General features: G+C 51.0%; 1 protein-coding gene across 1 annotated transcript in view; it reads left to right on the plus strand.

The window, feature by feature from the left end:
• The window catches only part of LOC103079040 (methylcytosine dioxygenase TET3), a 108,874-nt gene that overhangs the window by 774 nt on the left and 93,566 nt on the right, over nt 1–14,534 (plus strand). Inside the window, exon 2 of the mRNA XM_007459392.1 lies at nt 14,102–14,158. Coding sequence (XP_007459454.1) covers nt 14,102–14,158 — 57 coding nt within the window. The remainder of the gene's footprint in view (nt 1–14,101; nt 14,159–14,534) is intronic.

Here is a 14,534-nt window from a genome sequence, read left to right on the forward strand (position 1 = left end):
TTTTTGGGTACCATCATTTTTGGGATGATACCTAAAAGTGTTTGGGAACTTAATGAGAAGCCCATGATTTGGGTTCCCCTACTAAACACGTACTTCTTGAGGTCGAGGACCATTTATCTCTGTGTTCTCAGGGCCTGGCTCAGTTCCTTGGTGTGTAGTAAGCACTCAGATACTAATTAAATGAATGAATGATTGTTTTTGAGACACTGTCAACCCCAGGAAGGAGTACTTCCTTAATTATGAGTAGGGAGGCAGAGAGAGGGAAGGAGTTGGAATGAGAGCAGAGGAGGAAGTGGAGAGGCAGTGACCCTGCACTGGCCATCTTTCCTTTCCATTCTGGTGGTGGGCAGCCAGCATGAGGTTGGTAGCAGCTGTAACAGCGGAGAGTTGGCAGAGGTAGGGACGAGTGAAGTTGAGCAGCTTGGGAGGAGCAGTGTAGCGGCCGAGGTTGCTCCAGGCAGCGGAACTGGCGCTGGACAGAGACGGAGGCCTGCACAGTCTGCGGGACTCCCCTGCTCTGCCACTGATTTGTCCGAGGGCTCGGACAACTCAGGTCCCCTCTCTGGGTCTGTCTTCTGCCTGGGGAGATGCAGGGGTTGTGCTTGACGGCCTTTGAAGCCCTCTCTAGCTGGGCTGGAAACCGCTGTACTTCTGAGAGCCGGGGTACCTGTGGCTTCCATGGGCTGGCGGCTTGCGCTCGGGATTTCCCTGACTGCTGAGTTCAGAGCTGTGCCGCCAGCTTGGTGGGGCTGTGGTCCCGTGGCTGGGAAGAAAGATCCAAGTGTTTTGGTCAGGAAAGTGGGTGTTGCTGGGGTGTTTCTGCCCCTTCTCACCTTGTCTTGCCCACTCCCTGTGGAAGCTGCATATCACGGTCCAGGGACGGCGGACTGATGCTGTTTTTCCCCGGTCTCAGGTTAAAGCAGACATCTGGATCACATCTGCAACTCCCCACCCCAGCCTGGGAGACTGTGTCCAGCTCCTTTATGTTGCTGGTGTTTGGGGGAGTTGGCATCCTGCTGGCCCAGTGCTCTGTGAGTCATTTCTGAAAGGGGGGGTGGGATCAGGGGTAGGCTTCACTCCTGGGCATGAGATCTCGTGTTTTGGTATAAGTAGGACCTGCCTCGTCTACCTTGTAAAGCTTGATTCCTTTGCTTGCTTCCTGGTAGGGTTTACCTCCTTCTCTTCCACCTTTCTCACTCCATTCCTCTCAAACCTTGGGGGATGAAGGGGGCTGAGCTTTCTGGGCTGGAACACGTGGCTCTTGTGAACTGTGTTTAAGCTCTTCTTTCGGCAACAATGAGGCATACCTGAGTGAAAGGGGCTGGGAGTGAAGCCAGGGGCCTGTCATCCTTGTGTGTAAGCTGCTGGCCTGGGCTTCCGGTGGTCGTGGTTAAGAGACCGGGGATCTGGCTTGGCTGAGGCTTAGAGACAACCCCGCGGAGAGATGTCTGCATCCCGTGGACCTTGCCATGGCCGGCTGCCCCTCTAGGCCCCCAGGGTCAGGAAAATGTGGCTGGTGTCCTGTGATCCCCCCCCTGGACAGAGGGTCCACGTGCTGATCTGTGCACCTGTGCTGTCCCATGACAGAGTTCTCCCAGTTTCTGGAGAAACAATGGAAAGGGGACAATGGAGTGAGCTTTGTCTTAAAGTTAACTTTCTTTGACTTAAAGAGCAGTACTTTGTCTTAAGGACAGGTACTTTCTATTTCTTGATGGTTACAAGTGTGCTTTTTTTTTAATGAAATGGAGGTGTTGATAAAAATTAGATCTATTTTTTTTTAAAGTCTTTACTTGGCAAAATACAAAATGGTAACTAGTGTCTGTCTCCACAATTTTTTTAAATTGGTCCTTGAAGGCTGAAAGTGTGGGAACCACTGTCCAGGCTACACTGCATTTGACGAATGTATCTCTGGCAGAGTTGACAGGCCCAAGAGGCTGTGCCTGAGTGAGGGAGCCCAGGGAACCAGCCCAGCGTTTACAGCCCCCAGGGGACTGCTGAGACCTTCACTAGGTCTGAGCAGCCATGTAGCAGAGGGGACCTGTCCCAGGATTTGGGAGGTCAGGAAAGGAGGAGACCCATAGAACTTAATTTTTTTCAAGCTGTACATGCTGTTTATTTTTTTACTTTTAAAAATTTTTTAATTTTATTATTTTTTTTATACAGCAGGTTCTTATTAGTTATCCATTTTACACGTTAGTGTATACATGTCAATCCCAATCTCCCAATTCATCCCCCCCCAACCACCCACCCCCGCCCCAGCCACTTTCCCTCCTTGGTGTCCATGTGTCCATATGTTTGTTCTCTACATCTGTGAGACCCATAGAACTTTAGAACTTGGCCCCTGCTCTTCAGGTGGGACAAGACACAGCATCCCAGGAGCCTCTTGGGAATCAGACCCTCTCTTTGTACCTGTGCTTCTCAGCGTCTTCTCTTCTGGGCACCTTTCTTTACTTCCATCCTGTCTCTACCTCCTCCAGCTTCCTTTGGGGCTTCTTTTGAGCTATCTGCTGACAGCTGCTTTGTGTCATCCTGTAAGAGGGGGAACATTATCTTGACTATCTTGTCTTCCTTCCCTGCTCCTCAATTTTTTACCCAGTGCGGGTAGGTGTGCTGCAGAGCCCATCTACTCAGAAAAGTTCAGCATTTTAGTACTAGAGGCAGCTCCCAGGGCTGGTCCTGTCCACCACAGAGGTAGGTGACTACTTACTTCTCTGGGCCCTAAAGAGAGGTAACACACCTGAAGGTGTTCATTCCTGTAACTGAGGTCTTCCTTCCTAGTTCCAGGGAGGATTTAGATCCTAGGCTGATGTCGGAGGCTATTTGACTTCCACATTCTTTTTACCTGAGTGGTGGCTTATAGCGCAATGAAGACGGTTGATTAGAAAAGTAGGATTTGGTGAGTGTGAAGATACAGAACCCAAAGTAAGGGCTGTGCCGCTGACTCTCTTGAGCATTGTTTTTTTCATATGTCAGATGGGTTAACCCTTCTTTGTGAAGATTAATTGAGATAAAATGTGCAGAATGTCTAGCACATGGTAGGTAATCAGTGCACGGTGACAACACATTCCTAGAACATCTAGAAAAGAATTAATCTTTATGCATAAAAATTGTGTTTGTTAGTCTCTGAGCTTTAATTGTTTATTAAATGTTTGTTCCAAGACATCCCTGCTTGCTCATAGAACTGTGGGGCCAGGCAAAAGGAGGGAGACATTTGCCAGCCTCTTTGCTGGGGGAGGAGGCTGGACACCCAGGAGCAAGGAGCCGCTGTGGCCCAGGGCCTGACTGAAAAGTTGCTCATGGTTAGGGACGTAAATGTCTGATTAAAAAGGGTAGGAGAAAACCCCTTTGTGAGAAAAACTTCCCTAGAAGTTTGTATACATAAGGCTGGAAGCATGACCGAGAATGTTGTGGGTGAGAAATGAAGAGAAATAGAAATATATATGGTGTGTCTAGCCCTCAGCCAGTTGGATTTAGTGGCTGAAACAAAGCTCTATGCCAGTTTTGAGACAGGATACCTTGGAATTGGGGATCTCTCAACAATATCAGAACCTGACCACTTCTTGCCTCACCTGCTAGTAGCTCTGTCTTCCTGAAGATGGAGGCTATGAGGAGGGATGCTGTCAGGCTGGCACCAGTTCCCACCAGCAAAGGAAGAATTGATTGGTAAAGTAGAAGTGATGAGACTAGAGAAAGGGACCCCATCTCCGCATTTCTGAATCCAGTGAGAAGCTTGGGCAAGGAGAGGTGTTTACCATAGGCTTTAGAAAATTGTTTTTCAGTTGTAAACAGTTTTAACCCCATGGCTACAGACTCTAAAAGGGAAGTTAGCTGGAGGGGTAAGATTGCTTTTGAAAAAGGAAATGCTGACTTAACAGTCCTAAATGGTGCCCTAAGGAGGAAGGTGGTGGGACTGGGGAAGATCTGAACCACCCCTGTGGCTGCTTGGGCTGCTGTCTATGAGTGCAGATAGTAAAAGACCATGCTTTTTACATGGAAAGGGGTGCGGTTCAAGTGTAGTCTGACGCTTTAAGAGGAACATAAGAGAGTCCAGTGGCCAGAATGTGCTGAGGTGGTGGAAAATGCTCAAGACAATAAAAGTCTTTTATATATTCCCAGCAAGAGCATAGAAGGAAGAGACAGTCTTACAACTTTGGAGCAGAACTAGTGACAGAGAGAGAGAAGCCAGTAGATCCCTGTCATGTCAGGGGGTATAAACTGGGGAGAGACCACAGCATGTGTGGTTAGGAAAGGAGAGCCAACTACCCTACCTGAATCTGAGTCATTCACTCCCTACTGCACACCTTCAGATATACTCATGGAATGATATCGTTGTGGAATTCTGATGATTGGAAGAGGGCCAAAAGACCAGAGGCAGGCAGAAAGTTCCATTTTTCAAAGAGATTTTGGAAACTGTAAACCAATGTCAGTTTTTGACAGTTCTAGAGCAGATTTTTTAAAAGGTGGTTCGTGAGATTTAGAAAGACAGTGGTGAGCTTTGAGGGTCCCTGTGGTTCTTTACAAAGAAACTCAGTCAAACCAATGGGCCTGGATTTTTGCAGACAAATGATGACATTTCCTGCCAGCTTCGTGGACAGATCAGAGGACCAGTTTTTATTTAAAGTCATCCTGAAGAGGGCACAGGTATAACTGCCTTGTTCAAACTTTTTATCAACCAGTGTGGATCAGGGATTCCATGTTGGGATCACCTGGATCCCACCCCCAGGGATTCTAGTTTGATTGGTCTTGGGTGGATCTCTACTGGGCTGGGGCTCCCCAGGTGGTGTATCTAATGTGTAGTTACAGTGGAACTCCTCTGACACAGATGAGAGCTGAATGATGGGCACCCACCTGGACTCTTTACTGCAGATTGCTCACCTGAGTCTTAGGGCACCCGAATGGTTTACAACCATACTTCCACCTTGCTAATCAGTGGACCAGCAGCATCGGCATCATCTGGGAGGTTGTTAGAAATGCAGAATCTCATGCCTTACATCAGAATTACTGAATGAGAATCTGCACTTTAACCACATTCCCAGGTGATTTGTATGTCCATGAGAGTTTGAGGAGCCAGTCTATGGCACTTCTGTGAGTGGAGAAGGGGATGGGGCGTGGAGAAGGGGACAGAAGCAAGTCTTGATGAACAGAGGTAAAGAACTCCAGTTGCAGGGACTTCCCAGTGGTTAAGACTTCGCCTTCCAGTGCAGGGGGTGTGGGTTCGATCCCTGGTCGGGGAGCTAAGATCCTACATATGCCTCGTGACCAAAAAAATCAAAACATAAAACAGAAGCAATATTGTAACAAATTCAATAAAGACTTTAAAAACGGTCCATATCAAAAAAATCTTAAAAAATCAAAAAGACGTAATGGGAATAAAAATTTGATATATTACACTTAAAGAAAAAGAACTCCAGTTGCCAGCAAGGGTAAGGAGGGTGATCCACCCCATTTACCCTGTACGCCGGGGAGACGAGAGCATCTTGAGGTTTACTTCATGTTCATTCTTGTTTTTCTGGGGTCCATTTCTTTCTAGTCTAGTGAGTTATCAATAAAATGAGCCCTTTAGGGCTTCCCTGGTGGCGGCGCAGTGGTTGAGAGTCCGCCTGCTGATGCAGGGGACGCAGGTTCGTGCACCGGTCCAGGAAGATCCCACATGCCGCAGAGTGGCTGGGCCCGTGAACCATGGCCCCTGAGCCTGTGCGTCTGGAGCCTGTGCTCCGCAACGGGAGAGGCCACAACAGTGAGAGGCCCACGTACAGCAAAAAAAAAAAATGAGCCCTTTAAGAACTTGTGTGTGTGTTCTGAGAACAGTTGGGAAAGGGTTCTCAGAAGATGTTTGCTGCTCAGCAGTCTGACTTGGGACATGGGAGCCCCCCGAGAGAGTAGCAGCTGGTGGTAGTTGTGAACGGGAGGAGCACACCCACAGAACCCGGGATCTCACGGAAGGGTCTGGAGGCTTAGGAGCTGAAGGGATGTGTGCCCCCTCTTCCTAAGATGTAGGTAGGAGCAGGTGTGATCAGTGGGTAGGTGGGTCGTGGCGGCAGTAGTAGTGGTGATGCAGATATTTAAGTTGAATGATAGAACAAGGGGTTAAGAAGATTGGGGGCAGTCTGGAACAATGGGCCTCAGCCAAACTCAATGGAATTTAATCAGGGTAAATCCAAAGTTCTGCGCTTGTTTTTAAACAAAGAAAGAAATAGCAGGTAGGAATAGCTGAAACTCTAAAAGGTGTGTTGACAGCCTGTCTCTAGGAGCTCTGTCAGAGTAGTCACATGCAGGACAACTGAAGAAGATGAGTTGTTCAGCTTGGAAATGAGTAGATGAACGCAGGCTAAGACAGTCCTGTGTGGAAGAGGGAGTCAGTTCCTTTGTGTAGGGGAATGTGTGGAACTTTTATTAGAGGGTAGAAGTTAGCAGGTAGACTGAATCCATGTTTGTTTGTTTGTTTGTTTAACATCTTTATTGGAGTATAATTGCTTTACAGTGGTGTGTTAGTTTCTGCTGTATAACACAGTGAATCAGCTATATGTATACATATATCCCCATATCCCCTCCCTCTTGCATCTCCCTTCCACCCTCCCTATCCCACCCCTCTAGGTGGTTAGAAAGCACTGAGCTGATCTCCCTGAATCCATGTTTGAAAAAAAGAATTTTCTAACATTTATAGCTGTTCCAAGACTGAAGAACCAGCCCTGTGCCTGCATGGGTCTGAGTAGAGGCTGGATGTTCTGGCTGGGATGTTACAAGGACGTTCTCTGTCAGGTGGGGTCTTCCACACGTGGTGGTCTCTTGCTCAAACTGTGTAAAGCATAACGTATTCCTTAGACAAGTACATTGCAGAAGAAACATCACTCTTAGGCCATAACGTTTTTGGTCAATTTCTAGACCTGATCTCAGACCTGGGTTGGAATATGGTCTGTAAACTCTCTGAAAATTTCAGCCAAGGGTGTGAATGTGCAGGGGTATATTTTCTCAGGGGAGAGGGGCTGTGATTTTCAGGAAATTCTCAAGAGTATTCATGACCTCCCAAATTTAAGAAGCATGCTCTACCTGAGCTGTCCAGTATGATAGCCATTAGCCATGTGTGGCTACAAAAATTAAAATTAATTAAAATTAAATTCAGAAACTCAGGCACACTAGCTGCCTTTCAGGTGGCTTGTGTGTTAGATTTTTTTATCAATACGAGTAGTTCTACTGGACATGGAGTTTCCCTGCGAGGTCTCTGAACCCTCACTGAAGACTGTTTCTGGGTTGGGGAAATAGCTGTCCCAGTTGGTTATTCCTGGAAGGATTTTTTGGGATAGGGTTCCTGTTCCCACCCCAAGGTAAGTGGTGAGGTGTATGGAGGGGGCAATGCTTTCCTGGGTTCTAACAACCCACCGGCAAAGCTTATTGCATTTTTTTTTTTTTTTACTGAGCATACTCTATTTATTGCTTCCCTTGAAGGCATGGGCCATGTTTTAATTATCTGCTGTGGGGAAAAACAATAGGAATGCGGTGTGGCTCCCCATCTGAAGGTGCTCTCTGAAGCTGCCTGGGGGAAAGTGGCTTCTCCCACCCTCACTGGAACCCAGCAGCCCTGGTGAACCTTGCCTGAGGGTTCTTACTCGGGCACATGCCCCACCCCAAGTCAGCAGTCACCTCTCTGCCTTGGGCCTCTCATCCTGGAGAAGGTAGTGTGGTGACTGGGTGAGTTGAAAGACCACATCAGGGGTCTCAGGAGTTGTCACTAATTCGTCCTCCCCTTCCCATCCCTTCTTTATAGTTCCCTTGTGGATTGAGGGCAGGATGCTCAGGAAGAGAGAAGGTGTTGGAAAGGAATACGACCCCTTTATCTACCTTGAGCCCTGCTGCACTTTGGCTGGGAGAGTCCTTTAGGGTTGCCTTGGGCCTCTGCCTGAGTGTGTCTGTGCAGGGCCCAGGCTGGTGGCACACCTGGAGTGGACACACCCCTCTGTGGCCTTGTCTCCTGTCATTTGCTTAAGAAATCTGATAACCTAAGTTTTTATTAGTCACTGAGGGAGGGAAAAAATAAAGCCGGCGCCCAGTGTGGGGTAACTGGCCAGCCTTCCGGTGACCACAGGGGGTTGCTTGCTTGCTTCAGGTCTCACAGGCTCTGTTTCTGCACTGCTGGCTCTGACCTGTACATGTTCTAACTCCCTTGTGCCCTGTCTCCCCACACCCAGCCAGGGAATTCGTGGACAGAATAATGCACCTCCCACTCCTAGTAGAGCAGCAATTCTAGATGCTCCAAATGGAAAGGGAGTTGCATTAGGTAGAGTCATTTGGGAGCATTTGCCAGAATGCATGTGTCCCATAGTCCCCCACCCCATTTAATTACTGCCAGAGGAAGCCTCAGGAAGGGGTGTGGAGATGCTGGGTCAAAAGCAAGTAGCAAGGTACTGGACCATAGAGTCTGTTCCCTTCTGAGCCTTTCTTGTGGGAAGGACACTGGGTGGCTCTCTCTGGTCTCATTTTGTTCTGTTTTTTTATTGATTTCTCTGCCCTTTAAGAGTAAGCTCTGGGTACCCCAGTTCCCTGGTTGATGCTGGGAATGATCCTGGAGCCCCAGAAGAGAGAGGGAATGGCATCCTCTCACCATGAGCCTGGGTCCTGTCTGGATGGTTGACGCTGCAGGATGGGGTGGGGGTGTTGGGAGCCGGTGAGAGGAGAAGAGCTGGTGCTAGGAGGATGCGGAGGAGAGGCACCTTCCTGGAAATGCTTCCTCAGTCCCAGGACCTCCAGTGTCCCCTGTGCCGGGGGAGGGCAGCTTCTCTCTCTGGCGTCGCTTCAGTTTCCAGAGACAGGACGTCATCTGCTTTGACTGGTAAACCTGCAAGTTGCCTTCCCAGCCTCCTTCAGCACATCTTGCCTGGGACTGGCTGTGTGCGAGGCGCTGCGCTGAGCCTGAGCCGTCGGTAAAGGGGAGGCAGCATTTACTCTGTCCTTAATGAGCTCACAGTCTGGGGAGGGAGGCAAGCGTGGCAACAAACTATTAGTCTGGTAGGGCTACAAGGGAGGGATGCCTTGAGGGCAGAGACCAGCCTTAGTCACTGTTAGGTGAAGAGAGACCATCCTGGAAGGGAAGGGACCTGTTGTGAGAGTTTCAGCGTAGTGATATGTGAAAGATGAGGAGGGGGTACTTCTAGGAGGAGGGAGGCATCTCCCCTGAAACTGAGCTGTGCAGAGATGCCACTCGAATGCTCACGGCTGGTGGCAGTGGTGTGGAAGGACTCAGACAGACCACAGGGCACCAGCTGAGGGTGTTCATGGATCCTCAAGGTGGAAGGTAAGATGCTTTGTGTTAATTATTCTTGGAAGTCTTCCCCTGGGGCTGCCCCCAGGTTTCTAAACCACTCAGTATTCCTGTCTCACCTTCTCAATGAAGGTTCTGTGTTATTTGCTTGGATCCTGGAACATTTGGTGGTCCAAGGCTATTGAATTTGGGGTGGGGAGACCGTGATGTGGTTCATAGAATATAAGACCTTCTTACAAGCATTTAGGATGGCTTGTGGGGTGTGGGCAGAGCCACAGCTGCTGCTTGTCAGCCTGGGGGGGGTCTGGGTGCATTCTGTTTGTTGGTATGGAAATATGCAGGTGGAGTTGCTGGCTGGCTCTGTTTTCCCTCTGACATCACTGGGTGCCTGAGTTCAGTCTGGTTCTATTGCATCTCCAAGGAGGAGCACCTTTTCTTCCTTTGCTGCTGTTCTTTCACCTCCTTGTCTTTCTCCTCCCCGAGATTGCCGTTGATACAGACTTCCGCTGCCAAAGCTAATTGTGAGGCCTGATCTGTGAATGAAGGCAAAGGCAGTTCCCATGACAACTGCAAAGAGTTTGAAATATAGGGGATGATGTGTGTGTGATGGGCTGCAATTACTTGGGTGGAAATTGATGTGTGGACACCGGTGACTTCAAACATAGGTTCTGAAGGTGGAGAGGATGTTGGGTTTCTTTGGCAGATCCTTTGTGTGATGGAGAGGGAAGGGAAGGTCACAGATTTCCCCCACAGTGGATTCCAAGTGCCTTCAGTGTGGGGAATGCTGGGCAAACAAAACAAAACAAAAAAAACCCCGGGGCTTTGAAGAGGCACGACTCTAGCCATTCTGGTTGGAGAGGCAGGACACACAGAGACGGATAGCAGTACCAAGTGTCAAATGAGAAACATTGGAAGTGCTGTCAGCTGGCAGAGGTCTAGGGTAACCTGAGAAGGCTTCCTGGAGGAAGTGGGGCTTGAACTGAGCTTTGAAGTAAAGCCCTGTGGGGAGTGACCTCCTTTAGGACACAGCCATGGCAAGAGAGGAGAAGTTGTCATCTACCCCCTGCCAACTCTAGAAAAGGTAGGTTGATAAGAAAATCATAGAGCTACACAGAGCAGCACCAACTGTATTGCTACGAGTCGGGGGTGGGGAGGCGAGAGCCCTGCTCAGTCTCCCAACTTTTCAGTCTGTAGAATGGGCATTAATAATTCCTGTCTCATTGGTTTGTTTTGAGGGTTAAATAAGATACAGTACATCATGGTCCAGTAATGGGGCTTGGCATGGCGTTGCTGCTTGGTTGATCCTCCTATAAACCCCCCCGAATCTATCTCTGGATGCATCCCCATTTCCTAGTCTTTGTATATCTGTGTGGGTTCTGGCCTGTAGGTAACTGTGCTTCTGAGGTTCTCTGTGTTGGGATATTTTGTGGGTTCTGAGAGTGAGTTAATCCGTTCACCTCTCCCTAGTGGGGAGGGCCGTGGCCCCATTCCTCCTGCTGGGAGTGCAGTGGGGTCTAGGGGTCATGATGGAAGGTGAGGAGGGACCTCCAGCTCCTATGCAGAGGGGTCCCAGGCACCTCTGGGTTGGTCACTGTGAAGGCCCAAGTGTAGAAAGAGGGGCAGATAGGGGAGGGGGTCAGGTGTGAGGTGTGGAGAATGTCCCCACTGGAGGCAGAGTGGCCCCGGCATGCGCCTCTGTGTCTCCTTGGAGCTGTAGCATTCCAGGTGCTTCAGAAAGGGGCAGGAGGCCAGGAGGCCAGGGTGGGATAGAGATGGTTGCAGGTGCCCTGCCTTGGGGACCACGGGCTCTGCTAGGGTGTCTGCAGGCTGCGGGGGGTGGTGGTGAGCCGGTTCAAGCAGAGAGTCAGGGTGGCTCTTGCAGCCTTGTGAGGAAGACGTGTGCTGGCTGAACAAGGCTCGGCCTCGGCTATAGTTCAGATGGCAGGTCGTGCCCTCCCAGGAGAGCAAGTATTCCTCTGATCCCTGGGGACCTCAGAGAACAGGCCGACCAGGAGAGTGTCCTCTACATCTCAGTGCCCAACCCCCTGCCTCTCCACCCTCCTTGTGTAGAAACTCAGCTCAGCACATTCCAGCTCTGTGCAGAGCCTAGTGAGTGGGGAAGACCGGGCCCCTGCCCACGTGGGGAAGACGGCCGTGTAAATAAATAACTGCACTTGGTAGTGACGGCTCTAGAGGAGGCCCCAGGAGGAGTGGGTGAAGCTCCTGAGGGCTAGATGAGCTGGGAAGGTAGCAGTGGCAGGTGACATTTGGATTAAGCCTTGTACCATATTAGCTTGCCAGGTGGGGGAGAGGGAAGGGAACCTAGGCAAGGAGCAGCATCTCCAAGTCTCTGAGGCCTGAAAATATTACTGTTCTTAGACCCGTAGCTTAAAGGGAAGTGGTCTGGTTCAAGAGACCCTATCCCTCTTTAAGCTTCCCTGAGGTTGGCTGGGAGAGAGGGGCTTAAAGAACTGGAATGAGAAACACCTGGGTTGGAATTCTAGCTCACCACTCACCAGCTGTGTGTTGATGGGCCAGTAACAACATCTCTAAGCCCATTTTCCCAGAAGGTTGTGTGTGTGGACTGAGTCAAATGAGATGCTCCCACAGCATGGTTGGCATGGGGCCTGGTACCTAGCAGGGGCCTGATAAACTGTGGCAGCCACAGCAGCAACAGTATTGATTGTTACTGTCCAAGCAGGGTTAGTTGCTCTTTTCCAGCAGCAGACTGTATGAGGGTGGGTGGGGCAGGCTTTTGGGGACTAGGATAAAGGAGAGACTTCACTTGGCCTGGCCAAGGTAAGAGCCAAGGGGTGCAGAAGCCCATGGCTCAGGACAATGCTCCTTGCCCTGCCTTGTCACCTGCCTTCCTCCCTGCCCTAGGGAGGAGCCCAGTAGGGCTGCTCTTTGCCCCCAGAGGTGAGGCAGGGGTGCGTCCTGGTGCCTTCTGGAGTCTCCTCACCAGAGCCCAGCTTTGCTGTCTCTCATGAGGCAGCTTGTCCCATTCTGAGTACCCCCTTGGAGCTTCAGGGAGGGGGCAGTAATTGGGCAGGTGTGATGGAGTTGGTAGCAGAGCACATCACTGAAATGAGCTCTCACACATCCTAACTAGTCCTACAAGTCACATCTGTGAGTTGAAAAGTAGCACACAATGAGCTCTCTCAGAAATTGAGCGGTAGCTAGCAGCGCCTGCAGTGTGGCAGGCACTGTGTTGCATTTTTTCACAGAATCCTCACACCTTTGTATGAGGTGGCTGCTTCTGTAAAATAGAACTGCAAAGTAGGCTAAGGGAGGCAAGGTACCACCACCAAGGTCCTGCAGCTAGATAGTGGAGCCAGGAAACTGAACCAGATACATGAGTACCAGAGACCATATAAGGGTCCCCCTCCTAGAAGACAGAAGCTCTGGGGTGTTCAGCTACAGGGAGGGGATGGGGTGAAGCAGGATGTCTCCTGGGTTGCCTAGGAACTGCAGGGCTTTCCTCTCCCCATTCTGTTCTTTCTCCTTCAGTCTCCTGGGTGTTGCAGCCTTCAAAGGCTCAGAGTCTGGGCTGCCTCCCCTCCTCAGCCTTTCCAGGGGATGGGAAGTCCTGAAGTCTGGAGGCGCCTCCTCCTGTGGCCTTTCTAAAAGAGGAGGAAACACTGAGGGTGGCGGTGGTGGTGAGGCTGTCTGGAGGGGGTGGCCTATGTTCAGGCACCAGGGATGAGTATTCCTAGGGTGAGGTGGTGTTCGTGTGCAAGGGAGGGCAAGTCTGACTTGGTGAGGCTTTGAGCCACAGGCAATGTTGGCTTCAAGAGGAAATCTGCTGGATGGAGGGAGGAGTAGGACTGCATAATGGTTGAGAGTCTGGTCTGTAGAGCCGGATAGACCTGCCTTGGAGTCCCAGTGCTGCTGTTTTCTAGCTGTGTCACCTTGGGTAAGTTACTTCACTTGTCTTGCCTTGTTTCCTCATCTACAAAATGGGGTAAAGGTTCATACTGCCAAGGCTTTACTTTTTTCTTCTAAGATTGCAGGGGCTATTGCTTTTATAGCGCCTAGCACTGTCCTAGCTGCTGCTAGGATGAGGCAGTTTGCTGGTGTCCTAGGGCTAGAGAGTGGCCTGAGGGGGAAGCCTGCCAGCATCTGCTCGACCCCGACGCAGTCTGCCTTTGACCCTGTAGATGCAGAGGATGCCTCTGAGTATTACCTTCTGGTCCCCGACTCGGGAGTTGTTGAGGGTGTCCCGGGATCCCCCGCCTGTCGGGGAGCGGCGGCGGGCCTGGGCCACAGCCAGCTAGGCTCCGGCACCCTTGGCTGTGCCCCCGCCTCCCGGCTGGGCAGGTCCAACCCCCGGCGGCCCTGCCCCCGCTCGGCCGGCGGCGGGGATTGGCTGGCGAGCGCGCCGCCCGCTCCACACCAGCCTCGCCGGCGGCGGGGAGGGGAGCCAAGCCGGCAGCTGGCCGCCGCCGCCTCTGCAGTGCCTCCCTCCGTGCGCTCCGGCGGGGATAATGGGAGGCCCGCCGGCCGATGCACCAGAGGAGGCCGGCCGAGGTAGAGCGGGCAGGGCGGGGAGGGACGAGGCTAGACCGGACGCAGGAGGAGGGGCAGACCAGAGCCCTCCTGGATCTTGGGAGGGTGGAAAAAGGAGAAATGAAAACAAAAACACTCTGGAAGGCGAATGAGCCCTTCCACCGCGCGTCTGGGTGGCAGCTGGAGGCAGGAAGATGGTCCCTGCTATCCTTTCTTTCCGAGGCCCCCTGCCTCCCCTTCTCCCCGTTTCCCTGAAGCGGTGCTGGGGGTGCAGCAGAAGGACTTTGCTGCTTTCCTGGTGTCAGCCTGGCTCATCAGTCTCTCCGGCTTCTTTTGCAGGTGGAAATAAAGGCTGGTGAAGGAGCCGGGCCGTGGGGGCAAGGGGCTGCTGTCAAGGTACCTTGTGTGTGTGTGTGTGTGTGTGTGTGTGGTAGAGGTGAAGTGTTTGATGGGATTGGATAAAAATAAAGGGTCTCCTCTGGTGATCCCTTAATCTCCCACTGTGTGTGTAGCAGCAGCTGAGGGGGAGGGGCGGTGGGGGTGTGGGCGGCCAATGAATTCTCAGGCCTGTGTGGGTTTTGTTTGGATTCTTTTTGCTTTCTCAGCTGGATGGTTTGGGTGCAGTTGGGATTGGGTTTGTTAAACTGGTTTTTTTTGTTTGTTTGTTTGTTTTTTAAGACATGCAACCCACTCCCATCCTTGCCTCTGGAAATCTCTCGAGAATGTCCCTGCCACTGTTGGTTTGCATCCAATCTGCAGAAATCCCGGGGCG

This window comes from Lipotes vexillifer, unplaced genomic scaffold, assembly GCF_000442215.2.
Source record: "Lipotes vexillifer unplaced genomic scaffold, Lipotes_vexillifer_v1.1 scaffold51, whole genome shotgun sequence".
NCBI classification, from domain to species: Eukaryota; Metazoa; Chordata; class Mammalia; order Artiodactyla; family Lipotidae; genus Lipotes; species Lipotes vexillifer.